This window comes from Stegostoma tigrinum, chromosome 7 (assembly GCF_030684315.1).
Source record: "Stegostoma tigrinum isolate sSteTig4 chromosome 7, sSteTig4.hap1, whole genome shotgun sequence".
NCBI lineage: Eukaryota > Metazoa > Chordata > Chondrichthyes > Orectolobiformes > Stegostomatidae > Stegostoma > Stegostoma tigrinum.
The window spans coordinates 97,580,146-97,600,317 of record NC_081360.1 but is presented as its reverse complement, the minus strand read 5'-3'; the positions used below and the strand labels follow the sequence as shown (position 1 = coordinate 97,600,317).

Sequence of the window (20,172 nt, the reverse complement as noted above, 5' to 3'; positions counted from 1 at the left end):
GCCACGTACCAACCTCATCCCACCTCCTTGACCTGTCCGTCCTCCCCGGACTGACCTATCCCCTCCCCACCTCCCCACCTATACTCTCCTCTCCACCTATCTTCTCCTCTATAAACCTTCGGTCCGCCTCCCCCTCTCTCCCTATTTATTTCAGAACCCTCTCCCCATCCCCCTCTCTGATGAAGGGTCTAGGATCGAAACGTCAGATTTTGTGCTTCTGAGATGCTGCTGTGTTCATCCAGCTTCACACTTTGTTATCTTGGATTCTCTAGCATCTGCAGTTCCCATTATCTCTGATCATGTCGTTGCTTGGGCATAATTATACACCATGATACAAAGAAGAACTTTTCACCTTTACTTAGAAAGTATTTTTTTTATTAAGAGGCCAGACAGAGCTTCTGTCCAATAGCTATCTGAGAACCTGCTTCTGTCAAGGGGAAGGACTCCCTCCATACTGTAATGCAATGTCAGCCCAAACTATGTGCATAAGTAGAAACATAGAAAATATGAACAGGAGAAGGCCATTCACCTGTTCCAGCCTGCTGCGCTGTTCAGTCTCATGGCTAATCATTCAGCTCAGTACCCTGTTTCCTTCTTTGCCATATCCTGTGATTCCTTTAGTCCTAAGAACTATACCTGACTCCTTCTTGAAGACATTCAATGCTTTGGTTTTGACTGCTTTCGTAGACTCACCACTCTCAGGGTGAAGTTGAACCCAAGACTGGCGTGGTGGCTCAGTGGATCGTCCTCCTCTCTCACCGTATCAGGAACTTTGGTTTGATTTCATCCTTGTGTGACTGTCTGTGTGGAGTTTGCACATTCTCCCCATCTCTGCGTGGGTTTCTTCTGGGTGATCTGGTTTCCTCCCATAGTCCAAACATGTGCAGATTATGAGGATTGGCCATGCTAACAGCCCATAGTGTCCAGGGATGTGCAGGCTGGGTGGATTAGCTATTGGAAATGCAGGGTTACAGAGATGGAAAGTGGTTCTGGGTGGGGTGCTCTTTGGAGGCTTGGAGTGGACTCGATGGGTTGAATGGCAGCTTCCACATTGTAGGGATCTATGATTTTATGAACCTCTGACTCTGGGGTGAGCATGCTCTCAACGGGAAGCTGAAATAGCAAAATTGAGGTTGAACTCTTCCATCAAATTTAGGAAGGGTTGAGGAAGAGACAGAGTTAGGTCAGTGAACTGACAATGGAATGTTGCCAACACCACAAGCATCACAGCTTGCATTTATGTATTGTCTTGAACTGAGCAAAACATTCAGGAGTGTAATTCATAAAAAAACTGACACTGAGCTAAGGGGAGAGAAGCTGGATAGGTGAAGTAGATTTTATGAAGCACCTGAAAGAAGACCAAGGGTTAGATCTGCTAAGAGGTTGAAGGAGGGAATTCCAGACGTAAGCTATGACTTCCATTATTGCAACAAGCAAAGGCAAGGATGCAGAAGAGAACAGATTTGGAGGAATGCAGAGGTCTTTCAGGATTGTTGCGCAGGATTGTTTCCTTTATTCTTTCATGGGCTCTTGGCATTATAGGCAAGACCAACACTTTTTCCCATCCCTAACTGCCCTTCAACTGAGTGGTTCAACTTGCCAGTGCTATTTCACAAATCCAGCTGTTTTGATTTCCCCTCCTCTGGTACCATCCTCCTCCCCTTCAAATTTGCAGCAATTGGCCCCCTTCTTCAAGCACCTAGCAAGCTACATTTTAAAAAATTTTTCTGTGGAATGTGGGCATTGGTGGCAAGGGCAGCATTGGTTGCCTAGGCTCGCTACTCCACTGGTGTGTATCTGGAGCCGTTTGTAGGCCAAACCTGGTAAGGTTGGTAGATTTCTTTCTCAAAGGGAGGTTAGCGAACCAGATGGCTTTTTATGACAATCAGTAGTTGTTTCATGGCTATTAGAGTAAAACGTACGGCAAACTAATGGGACTAAAGATTGGTATGTCCCCTGGACGTGATGGGATTTATCCAAGGATATTAGAATAACAGAATCATGGAATTTTACAGTACAGAAGGAGGCATTCGACCCGTGGTGTCTGTACTGGCTCCCAAAAGAGCTACCTAGCTAATCCCATTCTCCAGCCTTATTTTCATAACACTCCAAATTCATCACTTCCAAATATTTATCCTGCTCTCTATTGAAATCTTCTATGGAATCTGCCTCCACCACTCTCCCAGGCAGTTCTTTGAGGAAAAAGGCTTCTCCTCATGGTGGGTTTCTGCCAGGTGCTCTGGTTTCCTTCCACATCCCAAGGTGTACAGGTTAGGTGGATTGCCCATGCTAAATTGCCCGTAGTGTTCAGGAGTGTGCAGTTTAAATACGCTAGCAATGGGAAATGCCAGGTTACAGCACAGGGGTAGGGGGATGGGTTTGGATGGGATACCCTTCTGAGGGTTGGTATGGATTTGTTGGGCTGAATGGCCTGTTTCTACATGGTAGGGATTCTATGAATTAGGAATTCTATCTTCTTACTCCGGTCTTGCTGATAGTCTAGAAATCATAACTGCTAATTACTGACTGACCAACTAGTAGAAATATCTTTATCTATAAATATTGTTCATCATTTTGAGCATCTTAGTAAGGTCACCTCCTAATCTTCTCTCCTCCAAGGAGAATTAGCCCAATTTCTTGAATCTTCCCTTGTATGCAAAATCCTTCATTCCTTGCATCATTTTAGTAAATCTCCTTTGAACTGTTTCCAAGGCTTTAACATCTTTTCTCAAATAAGGTGCCCAAAACTAAACACAATACTCCAAATCAGGAACAAAAAGTTGCTGGAAAAGCTCAGCAGGTCTTGCAGCATCTGTGGAGGAGAAAACAGAGTTAATATTTCGGGTTGGGTGGCCCTTCCTCAGTTCTGCATTAGAGTTTTGTGAGGAGGTAACAGGCAGGTAGATAAGGGGGAAGCAGTAAATGTCATCTCATAAGGCGTTTGATAAGGTATCACAAGTTAGGCTGCTTGATTAGGTAAAAATCCTTGTTGTTAGAAGTAGTATATTAGCATAAACAGAGGATTAGCTAACTAATAGAAGACAGAATTGAAGTAAGGGGGATAACAAAGTGTGGAGCTGGATAAACACAGCAGGCCAAGCAGCATCTCAGGAACACAAAAGCTGACGTTTCGGGCCTAGACCCTTCATCAGAGTTGAAGTAATTGAAGTAAGGGGGAGATGGGTTTCAGGATGATAAACTGTAACTAATGAGTGACTTAATGGTCATTGTTGGGGACACATTTATTCACAATATATTAATGACTTAGATGAGGAAAGTGCATGTGATGTAACCAGGTTTGCAGATGATACAAATATGTGTGGAAATGCAAGTGCTAAAGATAGGACCATAAGAAATAGGAACAAGAGTAGGCCATTTGGCTCCTTGAGCCTGCTTCGCCATTCAGTGGCTGATCTGTCGACATTCATCGTATCCACTTTCCTGTGTTTTCCTCAAAATCCTTGATTCCCCTACTGACTCTTAACTGCCCTCTGAAGTGGACTAGAGAACTTAGGTATCAAATGCTGGCCTTGCCAGCAATGCTCACATCCCACAGAAGAATTAAAAACATGTGGTTTGCTAGGTGAATGTAGAAAGGGGCCAATAGCTACAAATTTAAAGTGGAGGAGGATGGTATCTGAGGAGAGTGAACCATTATCAACATCAGCCAACATGGGGCCCCAGAAGGAAAATTAGGTGGTCCTCAGTAAGGGAGGACTAGGATGATCAGAACTGCAGGATTTCATTAACATTATGAGTCCAGAGGGCCAGCAGAGAGCTGGAGAAAATATGAGTCCAAGGAACCATCGGTATATTTTGATTTGTTGGGCTCAGGAAAGGGAGAGAAGTGGTAGAGTGTAGACCAGAAGTCGTATATTCTGAAGAAGGGTCTATGCCCAAAACGTTAGCTTTCCTGCTCCTCTGATGCTGCTTGGCCTGTTGTGTTCGTCCAGCTCTACACCTTGTTATGCCAGAAGTTGCCTTTGCTTTCCAGGGTAGCCCTGCAATGGTGAGTAGTTTTGGCAGAAGAGAGCACGGAGCAAAGTTGGTGCCATGAAAAGAAAAAGAGTCAGGGTTTTATTAGGAAAAATTGCTGCAAAGTTTGGGGTCAGGGAGTGAGAGAATGTGGGGATCTGATTACACAGTTTAATAGCTGAGGAATAAAAAATTTTGAAGATGCTTAATTAGAAACTAAAACATAATTTGAATTTATATTGTGTCTTATATTAGAAAAAGCCCCCAGTGCTCTGTCATTCCAATTGATCATTTGAAGTTGTTGATTCAATTTAGGTTTTCTTTTGGATAACAGGGTCTAATTATCAGTAAACTAAACTACACAGAGGGAAAAGTGACTGTTGCTAATTGTGCTAAGAAACTGAATAATTTATAAATTACATCTAAATTGGCAGGAAGTTGTTGGACAGCAGAGCAGCAGCAGAGTGAGTATAACCTAATGGAGCTTGGGGCGCATTGTAGCTGTGAGAAAAAATGAAGTGATGTCACATGGAGGCTGTGACCTGATTGGCTGATAGAAAATCTGCGCTAAATTTGAAAAAGAACACAGCAGAGAAGTATCAATAACTTTAGTTAACTCAGTAAAATAATGAACTAAGTTAAAATGGCTGGACAAGCAATATGTTGTAGCTGTATGATGTGGGAGCTGGCTGATCCCATTATGAAAGGCAGTGAGCACTTCTGTAACAAGTGTTGTTGCTCAAGGAACTTTAGCTCAGAGTTGATGAGCTGGAATCTGAGCTGCAAACAATGTGGCACATCTGGGAGGGAGAGAGGTACCTGGATGCTGTGTTTCAGGAGGCCGTCACACCTGATAGATTAAGTGCTTCAAATTTGGTCAATGACCAGGGTCAGCGGGGGGTGACTGCAAGTGAGGCAAATAGAGGGATCCTGCGGTCAGGAGCAGTGGAGCCTCGGCTCTTGGCGTGGTCCAACACAAGCGAGGTGCTTACTCCTTGTGTGGATGAGGAAAAGGGCTGCAGAGAAGATGAGCCAATTGACCACTGCACCGTAGTATGGGAGGCCATTCTAGAGCGGGGAGCAAAAAGAGAAGTGGTAGTTGAAGGGGATTCTATAATCAGGGAATAGGTAGTATCCTTTGCACTCAGGATCGAGAGTCCTGCATGGTGTGTTGCCTGCCCGGTCCCAGGTTAAGGGATATCTCTGACCAGCTTGAAAGGATATTAGAGAAGGAGGAGGAGGATCCAGTTGTTGTGGTCCACATCAGAACAAACAATATAGGTATTCTAGGAAAGAGGACCTATTCAGGGATTATCAGGAGCTAGGAACGAAATTAAAGAACAGGTCCTCAAGGGTTATAAACTCCGGATTACTGCCTGAGCCACGTCACATTGAGACATGAGAATAGGGGAAGTAAACATGTGGCTAAAGGAATAGTCCGAGGAAGAGGGGTTTCTTTTCATGGGTCACTGGCATCAGTATTGGAACAGGAGGGATCTGAACCACGGGGACAGTCTCCACCTGAACTGAGCTGGGACCAATGTTCAAAGAGGGTAAATAGGCTGGTCAACAGAACTTTAAATTAGGAAGTAGGGGGAAGGGAAGGGTAAGACCTCCCCCAGTCGGGAACAAAGTAGCAGGTTGACATCTGTAGGGGTGGATTCAGCTGGGTGGAAAAATATGAAAAAAATATAGGAAAGGAGAGCTCAGTAGAGTTTATTAAAGCCTCCAGCACAGACACATATAGGACAGAGTTTTTGGAAAGGTTTAGGAAGAAAAATTCAAGCACACTGGATAATTGAATGACAGTGAGAAGATAGATGGTTAATACAGGACTGAGGGTGTTATTCCATATGCATGCAGCATAAGCAATAAAGTAAATGAGCTTATGATGCAGATTGAAATGCGCAGATATGATGTAGTGGACATTACGGAGACATGGTTGCAGAGGAATCAGGATTGAGAGCTGAATATCCAAGGAAATAAATCCTATCAAAAAGATAGGCAGGTAGGCAGGGTTGCCTTATTAGTAAGAAATGAAATTAAATCAATAGTACGAAATAAAGTAGGGGCAGATGGTGTAGAATCTGTGTAGGTAGAACTGAGGAACCACAAAGGTAAAAAATAACATAGTTGGAGTTATGTACAGGCCTCCAGACAGCAGTCAGGAGCTAGGGTGCAAGATACAGGAGAAGATAGAAAAGTTTTGTAAGAAAGGCAAAGTTACAGGGATCACGGGGGATTTCAATATGCAGGTGCACTGGGAAAATCAGGTTTGTAGTGGATTGCAAGAAGAAGGATTTTTGGAATGTCTACGAGATGGCTTTTTGGAGCAGCTTGTGGTGGACCCCACTAGAGAACAGGCAATACTGGATTTAGTGTTGTGTAATGAGGCAGACTTAATAAGGGAGCTTAAGGTAAAGGAATCCTTAGGAGGCAGTGATCATAATATGATTGAATTTACTGTCCAATTCGAGAGGGAAAAGATAGAATCAGAGGTAACAGTATTACGGCTGAATAAAGGCAGCTACAGAGGAATGAGGGAAGAGCAGGGCTGACTGGAAGAGGAGCCTAGCAGGAAAGACAGTAGAACAGCAAAGGCAGGAGTTTCTGGGAGTAATTCAGGAGGCACAGCAAAAATATTTCCTAGGCAAAAGAAGCATGGAGATAGATAGGCTGCTTATTGTCAAGGGGATCAAGAATAGTGGGGAGATAGCTGGAGAATATGTTGAGAAACTTATCAGCCATGTTGGAATAGCAGAAACGACTTGATGGGCTGAATGGCCTAATTTCTGCTCCTGTGTTTTATGGTCTTATGTACAATCTATGAATATTTCTTGAAAGGCTCTTTTTTGGATAAGTTAAATAGACATACAACAAAAACATTTAATTCTAAAAAAAGATTCAGCCAGCAATTCAGGTGTGAGATGTGGGCAAGAGTCTGAACTGGGAAGGTATCAAATCTGCTAAGGTTCGCAACTCCTGATCATAGTGTTATGCATGGAAATGCACTGTTTGGTCCAACTTGGAGGATCAAATTTAGGTGTGAATTATATTGTTAGTAGCAGAACTTTTACGAACATACAGACGGGTCTGAGCATGCATGTCCGCAATTCCCTAAAATTGGCAACACAAATGACCAAAGTGAATAAGAAAGCACGTGGCACGTTTGCCTTTGTTGGCTGGGGCATGGATTACAAGAGTTGGCAAAACATGTTGTAGCTATATAAAACCCTTGTTGGGCCACATTTGGAGTTTTGTCTGCAATTTTGGTCACCATCTCACCAGAAGGATGTGGAAACTTTTGAGAGAGTGCAGGGAAGGTTCGGCAGGATGTTGCCTGGTCTCGAGGGCATTGGCTATGAGAAAAGGTTAAAAAAGCTAAGATTATTTTCACTGGAAAGACGACAGCTGAGAGGAGATTTGATAGAAGTCTACAAAATAATGAAAACATAGATATAGTGGATAGTCAGGGGCATTTTCCCAGGGTTGAAGTTTCAATTACAAGGGGATACAGGTTCAAGATGAGAGGGCAAAAGTTTAATGGAGATATGCGAGGAAAGTTTTTCACGCAGAGAGTGGCAGGAGCCTGGAATACACTGCCAGAGGAAGTGATGGAAGCGGGCACATTGGCAACATTTAAGAGGCTTCTGGATGGTTACATGAATAGGCAAGGAATAGAGGGATACAGACTGAATAAGGGCCAAAGGCTTGTGTCTTAGTTTAGTAAGGGCATTATGATCAGCAAAGGCTTGGAGGGCCGAAGGGCCTGTTCAAGAACAAGAACAAAGAAAATTACAGGACAGGAACAGGCCCTTCAGCCCTCCAAGCCTGCGCCGATCAAGATCCTCTGTCTAACCTGTCATGTATTTTCTAAGGGTCTGTGTCCATTTGCTCCCTGCCCATCCATATACCTGACCAAACATATATTAAAAGACGCTAACGTGTCTGCGTCTACCACCTCCGCTGGCAACGTGTTCCAGGCACCCACCACCCTCTGTATAAAGAACTTTCCACACATAGCTCCCTTAAACTTTCCTCCTCTCACTTTGAACTCATGACTCCTAGTAATTCCTCTGATAGCTCATTCCACAAATGCACCATTCTCTGAAAAAAGATAACCCTCATAGCCTTTTTAAACCTTTCCTATTACCTGAAAATATGCCCTCTTGTTTTGAACTCCCAACCTCAGGAAAAGACCCTTGCTGTTCACTTTATCTGCGCCCCTTTTGATCTTTTAAACCTGTGTAATGTCGCCCCTCAACCTCCTACACTCCAGCCTATCCAGTCTATCTTTATCATTCAAACCCTCCATTCCTGGCAATGTCGTGGTAAATCTTTTCTGAACCCTCTCCAATTGAATATCCTTCCTACAACAGGGCAACCAGAATTGCAAAAAATACTCAAGAAGAAGCCTGTACAACCTGAACAAGATGTCCCGATTACTATATTCAGAAGGTCTGAGCAGTGAAGGCAAGCACACAAAGTGCCTTTCTTAATCACCCTGTCTGTATGTGACGCCAAAAGTCCCGAACCCCCAGGTCTCTCAGTTCGTCAACCATGACCCTACCTTTAATTGTATAAGCCCTGCTTTTGTTTGTTTTACCAAAATGGAATACCTCGCATTTATCCAAATTGAACTCCATCTGTCACTCCTCAGCTCATAGACCCAATTGATCAAGATCTTTTTGTAATCTTAAAGAGCCATCTTCACTGTCCAATTTTGTTCTCATACGCAAACTTATTAACTATGCCTCCGAAATTCTCATCCAAATTGTTTATATAAATGACAAACTAAAGAGACCCAGCACTGATCCCTGTGGAACACCACTGTGGTCACAGACCTCTAGTCCGCAAATCTCTGCAGCAGAGACTACGTTGTTAAAAAACTTTACTGGCTGTAAAACTCTATGCATCATGCTGACGATATGAAAGGTGCAACACAATATATATTATTTTAAGAGCTGGTCAGAGGCTAGGAATCTTGTAGCAAGTAACTCACCTCCCGACCGACTCTGACCTCCCACTACACCCCACCCCAACCTAGTCTGTCCACAGTCTACCAGGTACAAGTGTGATGGAATACTCACTATTTGCCTGGATGAGGACAGTTCCGGCAACACTCATAAAGCACACTATTCTGGATAAAAGTTACTCGATTGGGACTGCCACCACCAACGATGCTCACTAGCAGCTCTGTGTATCACCTACAATATGCACTGCAAAAATTCACCAAGCTCCATGGGCAGCAGCTTCCAAACCCACGATCACTGCTATCTAGAAAGACAAGGATATGTGGTAACACCGTCACCTACAAGCCACACACCATCCTGACTTGGAAATATATTACAGTTCTTTCAGTATGGCTGGGTCAAAATCCTGGAGCTCTCTCCTTAATAGCACATAGAGTGCAGCAGTTCAAGAATACACCTCACCACCACCTTCTCAAGAGCAGTAAATGCTGGCCCACTTAGCAATGCCCATATCCCATGGATGAATAACAGATAAAAAAAGCTTTTAACATGTAGTTACAGCTAGGCCTGACATAACTTGATTATGGAGTCGCAGGATAGATCCTGCGGCCCAACTCATCCATGCTGACCAGGTTTCCTAAACTGAACTTGTATTACTTGCCTACATTTGGCCCACATCCCTCTGAAGTTTTCTTATCCATGTACCTGTCCAAATGTCTTTTAAACGTTATAATTGTACTTGCCTCCACCACTTCCTTTGGCAGTTCATTCCGCACATACACCACACACCATCCTTTGTGCGAAAAGTTTATCCCTCAGGTACCTTTTAAATCTTTCTACTGTCAGGCTTCACCTATTCCCTATAGTTTTGGACTTTCCTACCCTTGGGAAAAGATCTTGGCTATTCATCTTATCTAAGTCCCTCATGATTTTATAAATCTCTATAAGCTCACCCCTCATCCTAATACATTCTGAGAAAAATGGTCCCATCCTTTCCTTGTTACTCAAACCCTCAAGCCTCGGTAACATCCTTGTAAATCTTTTTTGTGCACTTTTTTAGTTTACTAACATTCTTTCTACAGCAGGATGAACAGAATTGTGACTTAGTCGTGAAAAAGTAGGTGTTGTTGCTCTTCCAGTTTGCGTTGTGGACTATTCTAATTGGAAGGCCTGCAAGGCTGGAATCAACTTTGGTTAAACACCATTCACAGATGCCGGCCCCGGGTGCCTGCAGCATGTTCGGGAGCAAAAGCAATGACTATATCTCTTGTGTTCAAATCTGTCTGACCATTTAAATTGTTCCTCCCTCTACAGGAACGTCTCCTGTTGTCAGTACTTCCGAGGCATGTTGCCATGGAGATGAAGGCTGACATTAATGCCAAGCAAGAGGATATGATGTTTCACAAGATTTATATACAGAAGCACGACAACGTCAGGTAGGTGATACGTCTCAACTTGGTCACTGCTTGATGCCAATTCATCAATACCAGCGCACTTTGTAGAGGAATCCTAACGACCAGTGCCTGCTTTTTTTAGTTCAGAAGGAGGTATACATTTGTGGCCCCTAAGGGAATGGTGATAATATTACATCTCCGTTTGACATTTACTTATGACATGAAGCTGTGTATACTGTCAAGTACATTAAATGTTAAAGAGATTGCAGAGTTCAGAGATGCAGAGGGATCTGTGCATCCTAGAAATTTAGAACAGGAGTGTGCCATGTAGCCCTTCAAGATAATAGAAACTGCAGATGCGGGAGAATCTGAGATAACACGGTGTGGAGCTGGATGAACACAGCAGGCCAAGCAGCATCAGAGGAGCAGGAAAGCTTATGTTTCGGGCCTAGACCCTTCATCAGATATGGGGGAGGGGAAGAGGTTCTGAAATAAATAGGGAGAGAGAGGGAGGCCAAGCCTGCTTTAACTGTCCAATATGAAGTAGAATAAGAATTAGAAAATCCGTTATTGTCACTTGTACTCCAGTACATTGGAAAGTTTTACAATTGTCACCTCTATGGCACCATCTTAAGTACAGAGTACTTAGGTACAAATCTTAAATGCAAAAGAGGAATAAAAAAGAAAAGTAGTTGCATTACTTTACAGTGATTCATGGTATAAGTTAGAATTATGACATAGTTAAAAGGATAGACAATACAATTAGATAAACAAATTACAAATAGACATTACACTGCAGTAGCTCAGCACAGGGGCTTCCATACATGGTCAGACCACCCATGCCAACAGTCGTCCTGCTCCGCTCCGCTCCAAGCCTTCAGTCTGCACTGCACCGGCTTTCGACTGCTCCAAGGTAGGTTTTCTCTTGGACTGTTTTGCCTTTCTGGCCTCCGCTACAGGACTGCTTCCCTGTGCCGACCTCCGTCTGGGACCACTTCCCCTCGCAGACCTCTGCCCAAAACTGCTTGTCTTCGCAGGCCTCTGCTCCAGTACTCGATTCCCCTCGCTGTCCTCTGTCTGGGACTGCTTCCCCTAGCTGGCCTCTGCTCCAGGACAGAGAACCTATACCAGGTAACTTTTACAGATTAAGAATACAACTTCCTTTCTGGTCTCTTATGAGAAGCAGCAGGTTCAGTTATCAATGATTGCAGTAGAAGGCTCGGGCCAAAGCTTGATGGGGCAAAATTGGTTGAGCGATTCACCTAGATTGGCACGATATTTTTTGATTAGAAAATGGCTACTTGAATGAAATCAGAACTAAATACCTGGAAGTTTCTCAGGTAGGTCTGGGGACTATCATCAGATCCATAGCCATCTTTCATGTTGACCAGAAAGCAATTCTATGATTCTGCAAGGCCCGCCCAGTGCCATTTGCCTTACTAGCAAAATTAAAGACAGAAATCAGAAGCTGGAAAGCGAAGGAATCATCAAAGATATTCAGTTTGCAGAATGGCCAGCACTGGTCGTACCTATTTTGAAGCCTGATGGTTTATTTCACCTTTGTGTTGCCTTTTGCGGTTGGATATATACCCAATCCCTCGCATAGAGGATTTATGCGCAAAGCTGGTAGAGGTGGCTGTCCTTCACGAAGCGGCACATGAGCCATGCTTACTTGCAATTACGGTTCTCAGAAATATGCTACAATTATCCAAAAGGGTTTGTACTGATGTGGGAAACTGCCATATGGAGTATCGTCAGCTGTGCCATTTTTCAGCAGATGATGGAGAACATTCTACAATGTCTATCTCCAATCACCATTTATCTAGATGATGTGTTAATAACAGAGAACACCAGTAAGGAGTACTTAGAGAACTTGGACATAGTCCTTTCTCCCTGGTGGGCATATGCCTACAAAGAGAAAAAAATGTCTGTTCCAGGCACCCCAAGTGACCTACTAGGGCTACAAAGTTGACAAGATTGGGTTACACCTGTTGGAAGATAAAGTGAGGGTGATCAAATGTACCCTGGCTCCCATGACTGTATTAGAGCTTAGGTCTATCCATGTGTTGGCGAATTAGAATTAGTTTTTAGAATTACATGTACTCACTTGCATGAGTACAGTGAAAACGTAACAAGCTGGCACTTACGGTGCCATCTTAGGTACAAATGTGCCTAGGCACGGAACCTTAGTACAAAGCAGAAAAACAAAGAAACACAGTTAGTAGTTCAACATCGCAGTCCTGGGCTTGCATACCTCATGAGATTTGACCACCCTCACCGCTGCCTTGGGCTGCCTGCTCCCATTCTTGCAGCCTCAGTCTGCCTGCTCCTGCTCTCACTGCAGGTTCCCAGGACACTGTCTGTGCAATGCTCCAGGGCTGCTTTCCCACATGTTGCTGTGGAGTTCTTCTCCAAGCCCCTCTGGGACTCGCAGTCCGTGTGCTGCTGCAGGGCTTGCTGCTAGCGGGACTTGTTGCCGGTGCCTGCAGAGAGGGAGGTGAAAGTCTAGTGGTGGTATCAATAGATAATTAATCAGGCGATCTAGGTAGTAATATGGAGACTGGGGTTTGAATCCCATCATGGCAGACACTGGAATTTGACTTGCGTTTTGAAAAATCTAGAAATAAGAGTCTAACAATGACCATGAAATTATTTTCAGGGAAAACCTATCTGGTTCACACAATGTCTTTTAGGAAACTGCTGTTCTTGCTGGATCTGGCCTACATGTAACTCCAGACCCACAGCAATGCAGTTGACTCTTATCTGTCCTCTGGCAATTAGGGTTGGGCAATATATACTGGCCTAGTCAGTGAGCCCACACCTGTGAATAAAAGGTAACTGTTTGTCCTTGAGAGAATAATGCCATTGAGTGCTTTTGTGACAACAAAGAATAGAAAGACTTGTATTTATATAGCACCTTTCATGGTGAGCACAATTGGTTGGACATCTAGCTTGTGATGTTTGACACCTATAATGGATTTGATTCCCAAACTGGTTGAGATCACTACGAAATACCCTACCTTCTTGACTTCGCACTTTGCTTCAAGTGTTTTGATCCTTAGGTTAAACCATCACCGCCATCACTGTCCCATGAGAGAGAGAAGTCCTACGGGACTATGGCAACTTTACTTTCATAAGCACTAGATATCTCAAAGGACTTTGAAGTGTAGCTGGTGTTGTGATGTAGGAAACACAGCAGTTAGGTTGTGCATAGCAAGCTACCACAAGCAGTAATGTGAGTACAACTGGATCGTCTGTTTTTATTTGTGATACTGATTGAAAGATAAATGTTGGTCAGTATACCCAAGAGATCTCACTTGCTGATCTCTGAAGTAGTTTGTTCTGTCTATACACCCAAGAAAGCAAACTTAGTTTAATATCTCACTTGAAAGACAGCATCTCTGACAGTGCAGCTGTCTCTCAGTACTGCAGTGTGGGTGCCAGCATTGATGATGATGATGCAATCTTGGTAGGGGACCCAAAATTTTGTAGCTCACAGACAAGTGTTACTAATAGAGCTACAGATAACACAGAAATGAGGATGGTAATTTTGGGAAATAAAAGTTATATCGGCCAAATGAGGTCCATTTAACAATAATAGGGTGGTGCTATGACTCAGTGATTAGTACTGCTGCTTCACAGTGCAAAGGACCCAGGTTTGATTCCAGCCTTGGACTGTCTGTGACTGTCTGCCTGTGTGGGTTTCCTCCGGGTGCTCTGGTTTCATGCTGCAGTCCAAAGATGTGCAGGTTAAGTGGACTGGCCATGCTAAATTGCACCATAGTATTGTGGGATGTACAAGTTAAGTGAATCGACTATGGTAAATGCGGGATTAAAGGGCTAGGATGGGGAGTTTGGTCTGCGTGGGATGTTCTTTGGAGGGCACTGCAGACTTGGTGGGCCAAATGTTCTTTTTCTGCGCTGTAGGAATTCTATGAATCCTGCATTTATATATCACTCCTAACATTGTAAAATATCTGATTATTCTTCACAGGGCTATGATCAGACAATAAAAATTGATATCAAGTGAAAGAAGAGGACACATAGGACAGGTGTCGAAATACTTAGTCAATGTAGTGGATCTTAAAGGTCATCTTTGCCAAGGATGTGTTCATGGAAGGAGGTTTAGGACTATAATTCTGGTGATGTGTGTGAGGTGGCTTGGTCAAGCCATGGCCTGCAAGGAGTGATGGGTATCCAAAAGACCAGAGTTTGAGCAATATGATGGCTTGATGATTAGCGATGCTGTCTCATAGCCCCACATACCCAGGTTCACTTTGAACCTTGGATGACTGTCTGTGTGGAGTTTGCACATTCTCCCAGTGTTCGTGAAGGTTTCTGCTGTGTGCTCTGGATTCCTCCCACAGTCCAAAGGTGTGCAAGTTGAGTGGATTGGCCATGCTAAATTGTCCGTAGTGTCCAGGGATTTGCAGGTTAGGTGGACTAACCATGATAAATGCATGGTTACAGGGATAGGTTGGGGGCGGTGTCTGGATCTGAGTGGGCTGCTGTTCAAAAGGTTGCTGCGGACTCACTGGACCAAATGGTCTCTTTCTGCACTATAGAGATTCTTTGAGAGACCTCAGAGTCGAGGAGCTGTAGGAGGTGACAGTGTTTGGGAGGGAAAGGTGGGAGGATCTGTAAACAGGGACTGGATTACAGGAACTACATGAGCTTGAGTATAACAAAGTGTAGAGCTGGATAAACACAGCATCCTTGTGCTCCTAAGATGCTGCTTGGCTTAATTTGAGTATGTTGCCTCTATATTAAAATCACCAGTTTTTGATGGCTTGCTTCACAGCAGGAAGTTATTTTAGCAGTTTGAGCAGGCAGTGTCCCTCTGCTTGTTTGCAGCATACAGGTTAACTACATTTGTTTTTTTAACACTGGTCAAGTTGAAGTGCTAATTAAAGGTGCTTAATAATAGCATGGAAGAATTTTACAACCATTAAGTGGACTGTAGTTTAAACAAATTTAGCTGAGTAAGAGCAATCTGCTAGCTTTGTTGTAAATTTGATAATGACTGCTTTTGTGGAACACAGGTTGATGTATAGCAGGGCTATCACTATATCTTATTCTGAACACTGTTTTAACAGCAAACAGTTTGAATAATTAATGATAAAAACTAAAAGTTTTGGAAATACTCAACAGATCAAGCAGCTTCCGTGCAGGGATAAATGGAGTTAATATTTCAGGCTGATGACCTTCCATCAGGACTGAGAATGGCTGGAAATGTCATAAATATTATAAAGTAGGATTAAAGGGAGGGATAAAAGAGAAGGTCTGTAGTAGTTTGCAGATGAGGAGAGGCTAAATAATAAGAGTTGGTGGTACAGTGTTAGCAGTAATGGGAAAAGTGTAGAAACAAATGATGTGCCCAATGGAGGTGTGAATTGCAGAATGTTGAACAGCCATCTCTGTTCCCACCCTGACCTGAAATGAAAGAATGGAGAAAAACAAGCTACAATCAAAGCCCAGACTGAGGACCAGGAATGGACCTGTACTCAGCAATAGCAAGAACTGCAGATACTGGAGTCGGAGTTGATACAGTGTGGAGCTGGAGGAACATAACAGGCCAGGCAGCATCAGAGGAGCGGGAGAGTCGATGTTTTGGGCCTAGATCATTCATCAGGATTTTTAATTAAATGTAGTCAACAGTGTCAGCAGGAGAGGCTGAGGTGACTGCTTGGTTCATGGCAAATTGAGAATCAGGCAGCATCAGAAGAACAGGAAAGCTGACATTTTGGGCCTGGACCCTTCTTCCGAATTTCTGAAGAAGTGTCCAGACCCAAAACATCAGCTTTCCTACTCTCCTGATGCTGCCTGCCCTGCTGTGTTCCCCCAGCTGCACACCTTGTAATCTCAGACTGCAGCATTGGCAGTTGCCACTATCTTAAATTGAGAGTGAGTTCTTGGATAGAGTTAGGGTCTGAGGTAGTGGAGGAGACCTGGGTTTGGTGGAAGCACAAGTAATTTTGGTGTAGTTACAGTCCTCGATGTCCAGAAGGGCAGAAAGAAAGTATTGGTTGAGGGTGTGGATCCTTCACAGATGAAAAACAGAAGAGGTCCCTTGCAGGCCTGGAGAGAGAGGCTCTGAATTGGGATAAGGCTGTCTGTAGTGCGAGAAGATGATTGTGCATGGCTGCGATCGTGGAGCTGAGGATCTATAGAGAAAATCGCTTTTGGAGGCTTTGGATGTACTATAGGTAGCAGTTGTTGCGGTTTGAGCCAAATTGGGGTGGTGTGAACATTGTTTGGAGTGCATTGGGGATGATCTGGCTGCATAGGCGGGTACTGTAAAAGGAGTTGTGGCTATAATACCTGGTTTGTTTCAGTGTGTGGTCAAGGAGCTTCAGGGCAGAGGAGATCACCAGTGGGTTGCAGTGGGAGAGAGTTCCAATGAGGGCTTTCCAGAGGGTGGAGGACAACTTCTTCAAGGTGGGCATCCTTGGAAGAGGCTTCACGGTGGGTTTATAACTCACTTTGCCATAGCAAGAACTATAGATGCTGGAGTCAGAGTCCATACAGTGTGGAACTGGAGGAACTCAGCAGGTCAGGCAACATCAGAGGAGCAGGAGAATCAACCTTGCATGATGAAGATCCCCCTCTGTACATATCGACTGGGTTACCACTGACCAGAAATTCACTTGGACTTGCACGTAAATACAATGCTACAAGAGCAGGTCAGAGTAATTCTACAAGTAAAGCACTTTCTGACTCCACAAAATCTGTCCATCATCCACAAGGCTCAAGTCAGGAATGTGATGGAATACTCCACTTTCATTTAAAAGGCACCTGGATGGGTACATGAATAGGAAGAGTGTAGAGGGATATGGGCCAAATGATGGCAAATTGATTAATATAGAATATCTGGTTGGCATGGATGAGTTGGACTGAAGGGGCTGTTTCCATGCTGTACAACTCTATGGCACTATGCTTGGATGGGTGCAGCTCCAGCAACATTCAAGGACCTGATCACCATTCAGGAAAAAGCGGCCCACTTGATTGGCATTGCATCTGCGAGTGTCCACTCTCTCCACCATCAATATTAAGTAGCTGAAGTGTGTATTTTCTACAAGATGCACTGCAGAAATTTGCCAAAGCCCCTTCCACAGTACTTTCCAAACCCACAACCACTCAATCTGGAAGGCCAAATCTGCAGATACATGGGAACAGCACCACCTGCAAGTTCCCCTCCAAGCGTCGCAACATCCTGACTTTGAAATATATTGCTGTTACTTCACTGTTGCGTGGTCAAATCCTGGAATTCTCACTCTAAGGGCATTCTAGGTCTCCCTGCAGCACATGGGCTGCAGCAGTTTAAGAGGCAGCTCACCACCATCTTCTCAAGGCTACTTTTGACACAATAAATGCTGGTCCAGTCAGCAATGCCCACAAGTGAATGCAAAAAAGTATAATCACAGCTGATCTGATTGTAACCTCAATTCTTCCTGCCTGTCCCTAATAACCTTTCACCCCTTAACAAGAATCTATCTATCTCTGCCTTAAGATATTGAAATGCTCTGTTTCAGCAGCCTTTCAGGAAGAGAATTCCACAGACTCATGACCCTCTGGAAGAGAGAAAAAAAATCTTCTAAAGTCCATCTTAAGTGGGCAACCCTTGATTTTTAAACAGTTACCTGTAGTTCCTGATTTCCTCATAAGAGAAAGCATCTTCTCCACATCCACCCTGTCAAGACCTCCCAGGATTTTATAAGTTGGAATCATATTGCCTCTTGCTGTTATAAAGACAGTGTCAAACAGCACAGAGACAGACCCTTTGGTTCAACCAGTCCATGCCGATCATAATCTCAAAATAAACTAGTCCCCCCTGTCTGTGCTTGGCCACTATCCTTCCCAAACTGTCCCAACTCTGGTGGTTACAGTGTAACTTGTCTGACCTCTCTTATAAGAAAACCAGCCCATTCCAGATATTAAGATAATAAAATGTGAGGCTGGATGAACACAGCAGGCCAAGCAGCATCTCAGGAGCACAAAAGCTGACGTTTCGGGCCTAGACCCTTCATCAGAGAGCTCTCTGATGAAGGGTCTAGGCCCGAAACGTCAGCTTTTGTGCTCCTGAGATGCTGCTTGGCCTGCTGTGTTCATCCAGCCTCACATTTTATTATCTTGGAATCTCCAGCATCTGCAGTTCCCATTATCTCTCATTCCAGATATTAGCCTGGTAAACCTTCACTTAACTGTATCCTTCCTTAAACAAAGAGACCAGTCCTGTGCAAAGTACTGCATCTACTCCATCTTGTACACCATATTTACCAATATCCTTGAAGAAGACAAAAATCATCCCTCTTGGAGGCTTCAGTGCCAAAGTTGGAAAGGAATCCCAACTCTGGAAAGGAGCCATTAGAAAGGAAGGAGTTAGGAATAGCAGTAAATGTGCAGAACTTCTCCAAAAAGATAAGTTCACGACTTATTGGAGGCATCCTCAATCAAAGCACAGGCACATGATCAACGATGTCAGGATTTGATCCCAAGATTGAGAGAATGTCATTTCCAAAGTGATGACTAGTGTAGACGGTTGCGGGACAAGCCACCTGTTCACCCATTCCTCTATGTTCATCAAATACAACAAGAAGCTACTGATGATGAGGAAACAATACAGGCCCGACCAGTCCCCCTCCACCGACACCCTCATCCGCCTAGCTGAACTTGTCCTCACCCTCAACAACTTCTCTTTCGATTCCTCCCACTTCCTACAGACAAAGGGGGTGGCCATGGGCACCCGCATGGGCCCCAGCTATGCCTGCCTCTTCGTAGGTTACGTGGAACAGTCCCTCTTCCATACCTACACAGGCCCCAAACCCCACCTCTTCCTCCGCTACATTGATGACTGTATCGGCGCCGCCTCTTGCTCCTCAGAGGAGCTCGAACAGTTCATCCACTTCATCAACACCTTCCACCCCAACCTTCAGTTCACCTGGGCCATCTCCAACACATCCCTCACCTTCCAGGATCTCTCAGTCTCCATCTCAGACAACCAGCTTGTAACTGATGTCCATTTCAAACCCACCGACTCCCACAGCTACCTAGAATACACCTCCTCCCACCCACACTCCTGCAAAAATTCCATCCCCTATTCCCAATTCCTCCGCCTCCGCCGCATCTGCTCCCAAGATGAGGCATTCCACTCCCGCACATCCCAGATGTCCAGGTTCTACAAGGACTGCATCTTTCCCCCCACAGTGGTCGAGAACACCCTTGACCGCGTCTCCCGTATTTCCCGCAACACATCCCTCACACCCCGTCCCCGCCACAACCGCCCCAAGAAGATCGCCCTTGTTCTCACATACCACCCCACCAACCTCTGTATAAAACGCATCATCCTCCGACACTTCCGCCATCTACAATCCGACCCCACCACCCAAGACATTTTTCCATCCCCACCCTTGTCTGCTTTATGGAGAGACCACTCTCTCCGTGACTCCCTTGTTTGCTCTGCACTGCCCTCCAACCCCACCACACGCGGCACCTTCCCCTGCAACCGCAGGAAATGCTACACTTGCCCCCACACCTCCTCCCTCACCCCTATCCCAGGCCCCAAGATGACTTTCCATATTAAGCAGAGGTTCACCTGCACATCTGCCAATGTGGTGTACTGTATCCATTGTACCCGGTGTGGCTACCTCTACATTGGGGAAACCAAGCGGAGGCTTGGGGACCGCTTTGCAGAACACCTCCGCTCGGTTCGCAATAAACAACTGCACCTCCCAGTCGCGAACCATTTCAACTCCCCCTCCCATTCTTTAGGTGACATGTCCATCATGGGCCTCCTGCAGTGCCACAATGATGCCACCCGAAGGTTGCAGGAA

The 20,172-nt window shown here is 44.6% G+C and overlaps 1 protein-coding gene across 7 annotated transcripts in view; it reads left to right on the top strand.

Annotated features, from left to right (window-relative positions):
• The window catches only part of adcy5 (adenylate cyclase 5), a 405,848-nt gene that overhangs the window by 194,087 nt on the left and 191,589 nt on the right, over positions 1 to 20,172 (top strand). For all 7 annotated transcript variants that reach the window (XM_059647537.1, XM_059647542.1, XM_059647541.1 and 4 more), the window contains one exon: positions 10,263 to 10,384. In XM_059647537.1, coding sequence (XP_059503520.1) covers positions 10,263 to 10,384 — 122 coding nt within the window. The remainder of the gene's footprint in view (positions 1 to 10,262; positions 10,385 to 20,172) is intronic.